Source organism: Triturus cristatus, chromosome 9 (genome assembly GCF_964204655.1).
Source record: "Triturus cristatus chromosome 9, aTriCri1.1, whole genome shotgun sequence".
In the NCBI taxonomy this organism is placed as follows: domain Eukaryota; kingdom Metazoa; phylum Chordata; class Amphibia; order Caudata; family Salamandridae; genus Triturus; species Triturus cristatus.
Window position 1 is genome coordinate 372,836,570 of NC_140592.1, and position 14,967 is coordinate 372,851,536.

Below are 14,967 nucleotides of genomic sequence, written 5' to 3' on the forward strand. Positions count from 1 at the left end.
AAGAAGAACAAAGGGTTGCAGCCCATCTTAGCTCTTCGGACCGTCAATCTCTTTCTCAAGAAGGAGAAGTTCAAGATGCTCACTCTAGCTCAAGTCTTGTCTGCCCTAGACCAAGAAGACTGGATGGTAGCGTTGAACTTGCAGGATGCATATTTCCACATCCCCATTTTGCCGGGCCACAGGGTTACTTGCTGTTCAAGGTAGGCCGCGAGCACTTTGTTTACACTTCTCCCCTTCGGCCTGACCAGTGCCCCTCGGGTGTTCACCAAGGTGATGGCGGTGGTTGCAGCTCATCTCCGCAGGTTATGGGTATCAGTATTTCCCTACCTCAACGACTGGCTGTTGAAGGCGTCCTCTCCCCAGGCTGTCGTCTCCTACCTTCAGACTACGGCGGACCTCCTGCATTCGCTGGGGTTCTCTATACATGCCGAAGTCACACCTGACTCCTTCTCAGACTCTCCCTTTCATCAGAGCAGTTCTGGACACAGTGAAAGTTCGGGCCTTTCCTCCCGAGCAGCGAGTCCAGGATATTCAGGTTATGATTCCGATGTTTAAGCCTCTATCCTGAATTTCGATGAGACTGACTGAGACTGTTGGGCCTCATTGTCTCCTCCATCCTGTTGGTAAAGCATGCCAGGTGGCGTATGCAGGCGCATACGCCACCTGGCGTATGCACCTGCATATTGTTGTGTGTTTCCTCAATGTTGTGACCACTGGAATTCCAGTGGTCACAACATTGAGGAAATCTCACCAACATGGTCCAGATCTCTGAAGGAACCGCGAGAGATCTGCAGTGGTGGTTGACGAACTGCGATTGGGTCAATGGCAAACCCCTCTTCCTTTCCCTACCAGAACTCACAGTAGTGACAGATGTGTCACTTCTGGGATGGGGGGCATCTGAGAGAGGTGGAGATCAGGGGACACTGGTTTCTGGTGGAGATGGGGCTCCACATAAATCTGTTATAGTTCCGGGCGATTCGATTGGCATTGAAAGCATTTCTTCCCTCTGTCAAGGGTAAGCTAGTGCAAGTGTTCACAGACAACACCACCACCATGTGGTGCTGTAACAAGCAGGGCGGGGTTCTGGTCGTGGACCCTTTGTTGAGAGGCCATACGTCTCTGACATGGCTGAAACAGGGCATAATCCTGGTGGTACAGCACCTGGCAGGTTCTCTGAATGCCAGGATGGATGAACTCGGCCGTCGATGCCTAGCGAATCACGAATGGCGTCTTCAGTCGGAGGTGGCACAAGGTCTCTTTCAACAGTGGGGAGAACCTTGGTTAGAATTGTTTGCCTCTGAAAAGAATACGCAGTGTCGGCAATACTACGCGCTGGAGTTTCCAAGGCTGCTTTCGCTCGGTGATGCCTTTCATCGCGAGTGGAGCTCAGGCCTGCTGTATGCCTTTCTGCCCATACTACTCCTGCCCAGGATGCTGAAGAAGATCAGGAGCGACCAGGCCCAAGTTATCCTTGTGGCTCCGGACTGAGCAAGGGGAGTCCGGGATCCAGAGCTTCTGAGAATGAGTATCGATCCACCGATCAAGCTGCCCCTCCGGGAAGATCTTCTGTCGCAGCAGCAAGGGATGGTTCTCCACCCAAACCTGTCAACTCTGCTCCTCCATGTGTGAAGATTGAGCGGCACTAGTTGATGGCTTTTGACCTTCCTCCTGAAGTCTGTAATGTTATTCTGGCAACCAGGTGTCCCTCCACTAAGACTGTATATGCCTGCCGTTGCAAGAACTTTGTACTATACTGTACAGAAAGGTATATTGACCCACTTTCTGCTTCTCTTTGTACTGTCCTTTTGTTCATTCTGACCGTTGCCCAACAGGGCTCTGATTCGGGAACTCTCAATGGTTAACTTTCTGCTTTGTCTGCTTTTTTGCGGCTTCCAGACCAACCATCTCTCTTCAAATCTCCTGTTGTGCATAGATTTCTAAAAGGGCTGGTTCACCTGTTTTAATCTACGCCCTTTGTTATGCCGCAGTGGGACCATAATTTGGTCCTCACCTACCTGATGTGTGCTCCTTTTCAGCCTTTACACAATTGTCCCCTCTGGCTGGTGACCATCAAAACAGCCTTCTTAGTAGCGATTACATCGGCCCGGAGGGTGAGTGAGTTGCAGACGTTCTCTTGCTCTCCTCCTTACCTTATGTCCTTTCTGGACAAAGTGGTGCTTCGCACCCGGGCATCCTTTTTACCAAAAGTTGTGACCCTTTCCATCTGGGTCAGTTCATCATGTTGCCCACCTTCTTCCAACTCTTTGTGGGATACGTGGGAACGAAGAAGGGAAGGACAGAGCAGAAAAGGACCATCTCTCGCTGGGCCGTTCTCTGCTTTAAGATCTGTTATGCCTTGGCAAAGAAGCAGCCCCCTTAGAGAGTAAGGGCCCATTCCACCAGGGGAAAGGCTAGGAGAACGACCTTGGCTAGGGGTGTCCCAGTGCAAGACATCTGTCAGGCGGCAACGTGAGGATCTTTGCACATGTTGGCAAAACACTACTGCCTGGACGGTCAGGTCCTCAGGGACGGGCACTTTGCCCGCTCCGTCCTCCAGGACTTCCTAGTATACAATATTGATCCGCAGCACACTGCCAGGATGGTATGGCATGGGTATCTAATTCAAAGGTAAGGAATCTGCAGCTAGATAGAGTCTCTACTAGATAATGCGTTACTGAAGGTAAGTAACTTGTTCATCATTTGCATATCACCAAGTAAGTGTTCTGGTTTGTTTTGCTGCTATTTAACTCTTTGTTTGCCTCACTCTTTTTAATTTGAAATAAATTTGCTTTCTTAATTTCTTATATATTTTGAAATATTTGTAATATTAATTAACAGGCTGTTTATTTAAATATTATGTTTATGAGAAAAATAACTGATATCTTCAGACAGCTCACTTGAAAAAAACCTCTAACTCTAGTAAGTGAGAAAAATAAACTCCATTTTCCAAGCAGCAGTTATTAAAAAGACAAAATAACATTTGTCCTCCTTCCTTGAACAGACTACAAATGTGTCAAGATAAAAACAAGATTTAATGGCACCTTTATTGCTCATTCATTTTCTGAATGAACAGAACACCTGCTCCTTTCCAACCTAAATTCACTGGCCAGATGGGACTAGTAAGTGCTAAAAATATCTCAACTTGATAAAATTTACTCGCAATTGCGAGTGGACGAGTGCATTTTACGGGGCGCATATTCTTTTCCTAAGGGCACTAGGAGCTTTGAAACTGTTCCTTCCTTAAAATGAATGTATTTAATAAACTCAAGTGTTTTTGGGAATGTGGAAAGTCGCACCTTTCTTTATCAGATTGAAGAACATGAAAGTTTATGTAAAATGTTACTTTGTTGGTTTTTGCAACTGTATGTTGCATACCTAACCAGCTTTTTGTTTTTTGGGCAGGACACAGATAAAACTCTGTGAAGATGTCGGACAGCGAGGACAGTAACTTCTCTGAGGAAGACAGCGAGCAAAGTAGTGAGCCAGAGGAAGCAGAGGAAAATGAGGTTGGCCTGATGGGAATGAAGAGCAAATAGGGACTGTGAATTGGGGGGGAGGGATATGTTAATTGATATTACAAAAAGGTTTAGTAAACTCCTTGAAGAGCTTGAGTGAAAGAAAGCTGCTGCCACTTCAGGCTCACTCACTACATGATTCATTACCAAATGGATCCCTCACATTGCTTAACTGATAGTCTTTGATAACTTGTTTTCTAGACTTACTAATAAATTTCTCTCTCTTATGTTTTAATATGTTAATCTGGTGCAGATTAAATTAAACTGTACGCCCAGATGGTATAAATGGTGAGAATAGCTGTGTATTCATGATTTCACCTTTCCTCTAGCTGTGTGTAAAGGATATCTGGGAGAGCATGGCTGGTGTGAAAAGTAATAATAATTTAAAGTTTTTAAAGCTTATAAAACCATAAGGTATCCAAGTGCTATAACTGGCAGGGTTATTCAATCAATCAATCAGAACATTTGTAAAGCGCACTACTCACCCGTGAGGGTCTCAAGGCTCGGGGGGGCGGCAGCGCGGGGTGCTTCTACTGCTCGAATAGCCAGGTCTTGAGTAGCCTCCTGAAGGTTAGTAGGTCCTGGGTCTGCCGTAGGAGGATGGGAAGGGTGTTCCAGGTCTTGGCGAGGGCCTGGGTGACGGTTCTACTTGTTTCGGTGGGGATCCACCTGTAGATCTTGCGGAGCATGCGGAGGGTGTTGAGGCAGGAGGACGAGACGGTGTTGACTTGCTTGGCCATGGAGAGTGTTGAGTCAAGGATAAACCCTAGGTTGCGTGCGTGGTGGGTGGGTGTCGGTGCTGCTCCCAGTGCCGTTGGCCACCAGGAGTCGTCCCAGGCTGAGGGGGGGAGACGAGGATGAGGACCTCCGTCTTGTCCGAGTTCAGCTTCAGACGGCTGTTCTTCATCCACTCGGCGACGGCTTTCATTCCTTCGTGGAGGTTGGTTTTGGCGGTGAGGGGGTCCTTGGTGAGGGAGAGGATCAGCTGGGTGTTGTCGGCGTAAGAGATGATGTTGAGGTCGTGCAGTCGGGCGACGTGGGCGAGCGGTGCCATGTAGACGTTGAACAATGTCGGGCTGAGGAATGATCCTTGGGGTACGCCGCAGATGATCTCGGAGGCTTCGGAACGGAAAGGGGGAAGGCGGACGCACTGGGTTCTGCCGGAGAGGAAGGAGGTGGTCCACTCCAGAGTCTTGTCTCTGATCCCTGCGTTGTGGAGGCATGTACGTAGGGTGCGGTGGTAGACGGTGTCGAAGGCGGCTGATAGGTCCAGGAGGATGAGGGCCGCGGTTTCGCCGTTGTCCAGCAGGGCCCTGATGTCATCGGTGGCAGTGATGAGGGCAGTTTTGGTTCTGTGGTTGCTGCGGAACCCGGACTGGGACGGGTCCAGGATGATGTTCTCCTCGAGGTAGCAGGTCAGCTGTCTGTTGACTGTCTTCTTGATGACCTTTGCCAGGAACGGGAGCAGGGAGATGGGCCGGAAGCTCTTGAGGTCCCTCGGATCCGCCTTTGGGTTTCTTGAGTAAGGCGTTGATCTCGGTGTGCTTCCAGCTCTCTGGGAAGGTCGCGGTCTTGAAGGAGATGTTGATGGCCTTGCGTAGGTGGGGTGCGATGGTGGCGCTAGCTTTGTTGAAGATGTGGTGTGGGCATGGGTCTGACGGAGAGCCAGAGTGGATGGTGTTCATGATTTTGATGGTGTCGTCGTCGTTTTTGTTGGTCCAAGTGAGTAGGCGATCGATGTGGGTGGTGGCCGTGGGGTCTGTGGTGTGCCTGGCTGTCGGGACGGTCAGGTTCTTGAAGCTGTCGTGGAGGTCTGCGATCTTGCGATGGAAGATGGTGGCAAGGGAGTCGCACAGGTCTTGCGATGGTGGGATGTCGTTGGTGTTGGAGCTGGGGTTGGAGAGTTCCTTCACGATATTGAAGAGCTCTTTGCTGTTGTGCGCGTTGTTGTCGAGGCGGTCCTTGAAGGAGGCCCTTTTGGTGGATCTGATGAGGTGATGGTGTCTGCGGATGGTGTTCTTGTGGGCTGCGTAGCTGTCCGGTGTTTGTTCGCAGTGCCATTTCTTCTCTAGTTTTCGGCAGGTTTGCTTGGAGGCCTGGAGGTCCGCGGTGAACCAGCTGGCTTTCTTATTAGTGCGTCTGTTGGAGGGTTTCTTGATCGGGTTGAGAGAGTTGGCGCAGTCGTCGATCCAATGCCTGAGGTTGCGGCGGCGGTGTCTGGGTCGGTGGGGTCGGCGGATGAGCTTCGGGCGAGGGTGGTGTTTAGCTGGTCTTCGGTGATTTTGCTCCAGCTGCGGCGGGGGATCTGTTGTGTGCGGTGGTGGGTTTCCAGAAGGTGAAGTTGATGCAGCGATGGTCGGTCCAGTGGAGTTCGGTGGTGTGGCTGAAGGTGACGTGGGAGCTTGCGGAGAAGATGGGGTCAAGCGTGTGGCCGGCGGAGTGGGTGGGCGTTGTGACGAGCTGTCTGAGTCCGAGGTTGTCAATCAGGGTGGTGGAGTTGGTGTCGTTGTTGTTCTCGAGGTGGAAGTTCAGGTTTCCGAGGCGGATGTAGTCTGTGGAGGCAAGGGCGTGCATGCTGACTAAGTTGGCGATGGAGTCGCTGAACTGAGGCCGGGGTCCGGGGGGCCTGTAGACGAGAGTTCCTCTGAGGGTGGTGTTGGGATCAGTGTGGATCTGGAAGTGCAGGTGTTCGGCGGTGCTGAGGGTGTCATCGGTCCTGGTCGAGACCCTGAGGGTGTTGTTGTGGATTATGGCGATTCCACCTCCTACTCCGTTGGTGCGGTCCCTGCGGGTGATCTTGTAGCCGTCCAGGATGGCTATGGCGATGTTGGGTGCCTAAGAGGCGTTCATCCAGGTCTCTGTAAGGAAGGGGTTCGACGGCGTGTTTGCGTGCGGAGCGGGTGTTCAATAGTATGCATCTGAGGTGGTTGCGTCCTGTCACGGTGGGCGGTTTGTTGGCTCGGAGGCTGGTGAAGCTGCAACTCTGGCAGGAGAAGGGTCCTTTGGTGTGCTTCGGGGTGGCCAGAAAGCAGGTGTGCAGTTGACCGGTGTTGAGTGCGTGGAGGGTGCTGGCGGCGTAGTGGCGGCAGTCGGTGTGGCATTCGCGGGGACCAGGGGTCTGGTGCTGGGCGCGGTCCAGGAGCGGCCGGGCGCAGACGGGTTTGCCTTGGGCGTGCTTTTTGTGCGCCAGCGGCGCGTCGGCTGCGCAGAGGCCGCCATAAGAAGGGGAGGTGGAAGGGAGGAACAGCGGGGAGGTGGGAGGAACAGCGGGGAGGTGGGAGCGGGAAGAATGGGCGAGCGGGGGGGCGGGGACGCAGGGTGGGAAAAGCGAGAGGGTAGAGCGGGCGGAGGATACAGAAGGCAAAAAAAGCACAATAACAGTACAAATAGTACAAAAAGGAATAAAGGAGAAATACAACCGATTACAATGCAAGGGCAGAATGCACAATCACAGCGAGGCAGACAGGGAAAAAAAGGGGCAGAGCGAGCGCAAAGAGCTTACGGCCTACCACTGGCCACCAGGGATGAGGCGCATGTGGTAGCCTGCGGGTGGAGGAGGTCCTCGAACTTCCAGCAAGCGGCAGCAGCGGTCTCAGGGACACGAACACACAGGTGGTGCTGTGCGGCGTGGGAAGCGGCCTGCCTGGAAGCAGGGTCAAGGGTCGCTCTCCTCACCACGCAGCAGCCGCCATAAGAAGGGGAGGTGGGAGGGAGGAGCAGCTGGAAGGTGGGAGCGGGACGAATGGGCAAGCAGGGGCGGGAACGCAGCGGCGGGAAAAGCGAGAGGGTAGAGCGGGCGGAGGATACAGAAGCAAAAAGGGCGCAATAACAGTACAAAAAGAAATAAAGGAGAAATACAACCGATTACAATGCAAGGGCAGAATGCACAATCACAGCGGGCAGACAGGGAAAAAAGGGGCAGAGCGAGTGCAAAGAGCTTACGGCCTACCACTGGCCACCAGGGATGAGGCACAGGTGGTAGCCTGGAGGAGGGCCTTGAATTTCCAGCAAGCGGCAGCAGCGAGCTCAGGGACACGGACACACAAGTGGTGCTGTGCGGCGTGGGGAGCGACCTGCCTGGAAGCAGTATTGGGGGCGGGGGGGACCAACAAAGGCAATTATAGTTGTGAGAAAAGCCAAGTAATGCTAGCGATGTGTACAGGAAAAGTGTTCCAGAACGTAGCAGCTGGCACAGAAAATGCACGCTCACCCCATCTCGCCTTCCTTAAATGGGGAACAGTCACTTTCCTCTGCCCAGCTAATCTCGACTGTCTGCTGCAAAGACACCAGTTGAAACGCTTCTTACATAATAAGAGCCCTGCTTGTTAAGATCCTAAACAAGCATTGGCATGGCCAATAGGTCTCGCTTTTGGGACCTTATAAGTTTTTATCTATGCAACGGTTGCTGTTGTTGCAGCAAGTATATTGTGCTGCATAACTCAATACTTATAATGTCCCAAATGCGAGACCTATTGGATATGCGAATGGATAGCTAATAGGTATGGTTTCATCGACCTTTTAAGTATTTCGTTATGCAGTTTAATACTATTGGTGCAACAATATTACTTTTTGAATGGCTAAACAGTTATAATGTGTGTAAGGCTAGACCTATTGGATATGTTTTTTTTTATTTTGTGAGTGGTTTTTGAATGTAGTTATTGTGAGAATGTGATAGTTAGGGAGAGAGTGAAAATGTTTATTAGTGAGAGTATGTTAGTGAGAATGATTTTTTTTTAGAGTGAGTTTGTTAGCTATTGTTTGAGAGATGCATGGTGTTTTTGTAACTGAGAGTTTGTTCATGTGAGTGTTGTGAGAAAGTGCCATCTTTCTTGCATGGTATGCCCCCACTTTTTGCTGAATTTCTGAATGTACTTTGACTGAGTGTTCCCTGGACTCCTGCCAATCAGGGGCCCAGGGCCTATGTTCCTTCCCTAAAACCCAAATTGGCAAACCCTGGCCACATGTCAGCCCCGGGTAAATGGTACCCAGGGCCTTGTGACCAGGGAAGGCCTCTAAGGGTTGCAGCACTTATTGTGCCACCCTTAGAGGCCCTGTACCCTAACACAAACACACTGCCCTCGCAGGCCGAGTGTCTGGGTACAAGACAAAACAAAGAGTTGACATGGCCCACATCCCTGTGTGCCATGCCCACAACCTACACTGCCCTGGCATACATCAGCCACCCCTCTAGCTGGGTGCCCTATGCCAGTGGTGTGGGCACAGGAGCATGAGCCCTGTGCCACTACAGTACCCAGGTCCATTCCTGGGCACTGTAAGTGCAGTGCTGCCATTTAAGAGTATATGGTGCTGAGAGCTCGTCAAACACGAACTCCACAGCACCATAATGGCAACACTGAAGACTGAGAAGTTTGGTATCAAACTTCTCAGCACATTAAACCCGCACTGATGCCAGTGTGGGATTTAATGTACAAAGCACTACAGAGGGCATTTTAGAGATGCCCCCTGAAACCTAACCTACAATCCACGTCTTGTCTGAGAGGCTGCCACACAGCAGACATGTTGCTGGACCCCTGGGTGGAGAGCTCCCGCTCTCCTGGGCCTGCAACAATGCACATCCTGGGCGAGGTGCTAGGTCTCCTCCCCAAGGATGGGCAGGGGGAAGCTTCAAAGGCATGCCGCCTTTGTGAGCTTCTCCAGGCCACTTGCTGTAACCAGCAGCTGCCCCCCCCCCCCCCCCCCCCCCCCCCCACCGGTTCTGACCCCCACTCTGGCGGGAAGACTGGCCGGAAACCCCAAGTAAGGACAGGGGATGTGCCAGCCTCTGCCAACCCCACCCCTCAGGTGGGGGAGGCGAGGTGAAGCACCTCTCCGGGCTCTTGCCATTTTGAAGATGGGAAGCCCTGCCAAATCAAGACTAGGCTACTGCCCCCTCCCACAGGAGAGTGGCAGGATAGGGGGTGTACCCACCCCAGGGCAGGGACCCATTGGTCCCTGCCGTTTACCTACCTGTAACGCCCCTAAATCTAGTATTTAGGGGCACCCTGAACCTTCCTTCCTCAGATTCCAGATTCTGAAAAAGCAAAGAAGAACAAGAAGAAATAAGACCTGCCGTGCAGCTGCTAAGAAGAGGAAGACACCAACTGCTTTGGCCCCAGCCCTATCGGCCAGCAACCTCACAAACCCCGGAGGACCTGGCTACCTTGTGTCTCTAAGCATCTGGGACTCCTATGAGCAGTGGCTCTGCTCAAAGCAAGTTTCTAACCCCTGGCATCAGCCCGGAACCGCGAACCCTGCACACTCTGCACCCGCCAAGCCTGGCCTGTGCCGGAGTGGACAAGACTCCGAGGACGTCCCCCCGGCAACTGTGACCCCAAATCCGGCACCCAAGGACCCACCTCGACGCTCCTCACGATGCCTGCAGCCTCAGAACCAGGGACCCCCCCAACCGCGATCAAAAGAGGGTAAGATTTTCCGACATCAAAAGGCACCCCTGCGGCCCCCTGTGCCCTGCGGCCCCCTGTGCCCGACTCCTGGGTACCTACCTATCCTCCAACTACCCAACTTACCTCTCGAAGTGGTGGTGGCACCCGAAGAATCTTCGTCCCCAAGCTTGTAGCCTTTGTTCGTCCTTGAGCTTTCCCATTGAAATCCATTGAGTGCCCGAAGGTTCAAACGCACCCTGCACCCAGCCGCCCGAGTGGCCCTGGCAGTGCAACTTCTACTCCTACCTACTTCCCCATTTGCCCTGAGCAAGTGACCAGGAGCCCAGCTCCCACAGCCGCGTGGCCTGCTAGTCAGCAGCCACCAACCAAGGCCCCCCTGCCTCACATAGGATACCATTGGGCCCAACTCACTCTGCACCCAGCCGCCCCAGTGCCGCTGAGGGTGTAACAACTGTACCAACCTGACCCTGGGAGACCCCTGAGTCTGTGCTCAGAACCTTAACTCTGCCAGTCGAGTACTTACCCAAAGCCCATAACTCCATAGGGTAACATTGATTGGTTTCTTCAGAAATTTTTTCTAAGTGTGGAGTTTCTAAAACTTAAAATATTCACCTAAAATCAACCAAGTAACGAAAACGGAAATACTCACCTGCTATTAGGAGAGAACCCAGTGCTGGATCTTGGTGCCCAGCACTGACCCTGAAAAGTACTCACAACCGTACTTACCACTAACCCAATTTTCTTCCATAGGAAATCATTGACTGTTTTTCTTTGATATTTCTTTTAAGTGTCGATTTTAGCAAACTACAAATATTCTCTAAAAATCATACGAACTGTGAAACGTAATTACTTACCTATTTTAGATAGATGCCCCAGTGCTGAGGCTAGGAGCCCAGCACTGGATTTCAAAAGTAACGAGAACATACTTTACCCGTAACTTGAATTTTCTTCCATAGAGAACCATTGACTGTATTTCTATGAAATGTCTTCTAAGTGTCGATTTTACAAACTTATAAATATTCCTTAAAAATCGCTTGTACAACTTAAACGCAGTTTCTCAACTGCTTACAGGTGGTACCCTAGTGCTGGATCCAGGATCCAACACTGACCTAGAAAAAGTACCCATAACCCCACTTACCTGCTTAGTGAAATTCCTTCCATAGGATAACATTGGTAATTTGATCAGAAAAAGTTTCTAAGTGTCAACCTTTAAAATAGCAAAATATTGCTTAAAAATCACCACAGTAACTTAACCGAATTTACTCACTTGTTTCCAAGAACTGTCCCAGGACTGAATCTAGGATCCAGTCCTGGAGTTAGAAAAGTAATCCTGAAAGTAATTAATTGCATACAACTAAAAGTTCCCATTGAGCTCAATGTATTATTGTGTTTGAAATTGTGTTGCCTATTGCAACAACCTGTAACTATTACCTACAAAAGTCAATTGCATATTGCAAAAGTATTTAGCTAAAGCATCTCATTCTGAGAAAGTATATTTATGATACCTATTGTTGGTTCTAAAATAAAACACCTATATATTGTTTATATAAACCATTGGCCTAGAGTTCAGTTCTTGAGTGTGTGAGACCATTTGCTGACTGAGTGTGTACAACAAATGCTTTACACTGTCCTCTGATACTGCCTTACTGCTCGACCAAGCTACCACTTTAGAGAGTAAGGTTATATCTAACTTTAACCTCTGCCAAACCTCTGGGGACTGTGGACTCTGTACACACTGTACCTATTTGGGAACAGTATATACAGAGCCACTTTCTCACAAGTGTGTATGTGATAGCAAGTTAGAGAGTTAGTTATTTAGTGTGAGTGAGTGTGTTAGTTTGTGAAAGATATTGTGAGAGTTTGTTAGTGAGAGAGTGTGAGAGTTAGGTAATAAGTGAGCGAAAGTGGGTGATTTAGTTATTGAGAGTGATTGGAAGAGTTACTTTTTTAGTTAGTGATAGTGAGTAATTGAGTTAATACAAATGAGACTGCCGAACTTTTAGGCGCTATCTATCAGTTGCTCATATTAAGGAGATCTCAGCTGAGAGCTTTGTCAGGGCAGCACACACACCTCAGGGGAAGCGCTGGATGCCAGTGAGAGCATCGAGAAGACCCGGGGCACTCCCAGAATGCACCACCATGGGACAGGGGGTGGAGGGTGGTACAGAGGGGGGTGGAGGCAGTGTAAACAAATGAGAAGAGCATGCACAGAGCCCGGCTTGGGAGCACACAAAGGGAGCATGCACAGAAAGGACCGGCTGGGTACAGTTGGCAACATTCACAAGAGCAAGAAGCATGTTATTAAAAGCCTCAGGATAAACAAAGAAGTGAAATTGTGAGGCTGTTTTTTTGTTTTTAGAGTCACTTTCAGGATCATCACATTTGTGCTAAAACTAAAAGAACAGACTTAAAGTGTTGTTGAACATCCGGAAGTAGCATCCGAGGCTTCGGAGCTCTGCAGAATTGGCAGTAAATTTAAACTTATAATATATATATATATTATATAGTGCTAGCTAGACCCGAAGGTATCATAGCGCTTTACATGTTATGTGATAATGCCATTCAAGCTCTTCTTAGAAAGGCTGCGATGCTTGTGATAGGACATTACGAGTTTTAACCGCTTAAACGTGGTTTTTTAAAACCTACAAATAATTACGAAATTCTAAAAACTACCTTTGACAACACAGTGACTTTACAGCTGGATTTAAAACATCACTTCCTCCGCCGTATTTCAAATTGCAGTTAATTTTGTGTATTATCACAGAAGAACTTGTGTGTTGCTACACTTTTACCAGGGTGGCTATCTCGACGGTCCCACTCCAGTATTAATGGCACTTGTGGGCAAGGCTGCTAAACTTGTAGGCGCTATCTATCAGTTGCTCATATTAAGGAGATCTCAGCTGAGCGCTTTGTCAGGGCAGCACACACACCGCAGGGGAAGCGCTGGATGCCAGTGAGAGCATCGAGAAGACCCGGGCACTCCCAGAATGCACCACCATGGGACAGGGGGTGGAGGGTGGTACAGAGGGGCGGAGGCAGTGTGAACATATGAGAGGAGCATGCAGAGAGCCCGGCCAGGGAGCACACAAAGGGAGCATGCTCCTTGAATGTGTTCACATAATAGCTAAAACGTGACTTCTACATTGTCCACATCAGGGGTGCAATCTGGATTTCGCGGCCGCGAAAGTGATTCCGCACTGGAAGAAAATGAAAGTGAGCGGCTGGCTGCGCGGCCACGAAAGTGATCCCGCGCTGGAAGAAAATGAAAGTGAGCGGCCAGCCACAAAAGGGATCGCGGGGAGGGGGAGGGAATTGAAAGTGATCGCGGGGAGGGGGAAAAAGTGACGCGGCCGCGCGGCCGTGAAAGTGGCCAGGAGCAGCAGCAGCCAGCGGGAGGAGCTGGACGCGCTCTGTGGTGGGGGAGGGGCGTGCATTGAGGCATGGGAGAGCGAGAGGAATGCCAGATGGTGGCTGTGCACGTAACCGCATGCTGGTGGCCGGCAAAAGCCTTTGGTAGCACTTTAAAAACCTGCTTACTAAATGTCTCGCAGACAGCGCATGTGCTGGCTCAGGCGAGACTAAAGAACCAGACACTAGCCTTTGAAAATCAGCTTCTTCCTCACTGGAACCCAGTGAAGAGTCCTCAGCGCCTCCCTCACCAATAGATGTTTAGGAATGCCCAACACCAGGTGCGCAGCTGCATTTTGGATATCCTGAAGTCTACTAAGTGAATACTGGTTGGCATTCAAATACAGAGCGTTGCACTAGTCAAGGCGAGATGTTATTAGCGCAATGACCACCAACACTCTTGGCTCCTTAGGAAGGAAGGGAAAGATCTTCAGGCACTTGATGATCCACAAGTCTCTGGCCACCAACGGTCAGACCAAAACAAATTCTCTGCCTCGAAGACCACAATCTCCATTCTATAGGCATTCATCTTGAGCCAGTTCTCTCACATTCAGGTGCTGACTTTCTCCATGTACAGCCTAAACGTGTCCGCTACTCCTGCCTAATCACCTGATATTGAAACCATGATTTGTGTAGTGTCCGCATAGGACGCTACCTGAAAGCCAAAGGAGCAAAATAGCTTAGTCAGAGGGGCCACATAAAGATTAAACAATGTGGAGCTGAGGGAGGAGTCCCGCTGGACACTACAAGGAATCTGGAAAGGTTTAGCCCTAAAGTCCCCCAGTTCACTTTCTGGGCCATATTCGCCATGATGCATTCTAAAAGATTGAGAGCAGAACCCCCTCAGCCCACCCTGATGCAGATCCAGGTGGGAGATGGTATTTGAAGACTGCGGATAAACCTACGAGAACTAGAGTAGCCGCACCTCCCTGATCCACTTGGCGGCAAATGGAATCTGCCACTGTGGTCAGTGCAGATTTAGTGCTGTGGCTCCTCCTGAAGCTGTTCTGTGAGGAATCTAGAAGCTCACAGTCTATATAAAAACTGTGCTAGTTCCTGGTTTAAATGCCTGTCAAGGATTTTGGCTGGTGCAGGCAACAGGGAGATGGGTCTAGGATTATTTTAATCTCCTAGATCCCGTTTGGTTTCTTTTTCAAGGGAATAATAATCGCTTCTTCCCAGCACCGGGGATACAGTCCGGACTCCAGCACCTGGGCATAAACTTTATCCTTATCCAGAAAAGAAGCAATTAGATCTTGTGTGAGTTGAATCACTTTGGGTGGACAAGGATCATCAGGGGAACCTGATGTAATTTGTCCCCGGAGAGTTTTAATTTTAGCAGCCAGCAAACTAAAGAAGTAGGGCAACTCATAATTAATGGGGGTCCGCCCAAAAAAGTCATTTTCCATAGATGTAGGAGCTGAATCATCCTCCGCATCTTGGAATTCAGAGAGAATCTTCAGAATCTTATCCTCAAAAAACGAGGCCACCCAAATTAAATATTCTTGACTTTTCCAGCTCCTGTAGAGCTGGCAGCGAGGTAAGATTTCGTACTACCTTAAACAGTTCCCTAGATGCATTAATCGCAGATCTTATTTTAAGGGAAAAGTATGGGGATTTTGCCTCTTTAATGGCACTCT

General features: G+C 49.9%; 1 protein-coding gene across 2 annotated transcripts in view; it reads left to right on the forward strand.

Moving 5' to 3' along the window:
• The window catches only part of SUPT5H (SPT5 homolog, DSIF elongation factor subunit), a 166,015-nt gene that overhangs the window by 44,237 nt on the left and 106,811 nt on the right, over window positions 1-14,967 (forward strand). For both annotated transcript variants that reach the window (XM_085625192.1, XM_085625191.1), the window contains exon 2: window positions 3,403-3,506. Coding sequence is in view for 1 of the 2 variants with exons in the window: in XM_085625191.1 (XP_085481317.1) it covers window positions 3,426-3,506 (81 nt within the window). In the remaining variant the exon portion in view is untranslated. The remainder of the gene's footprint in view (window positions 1-3,402; window positions 3,507-14,967) is intronic.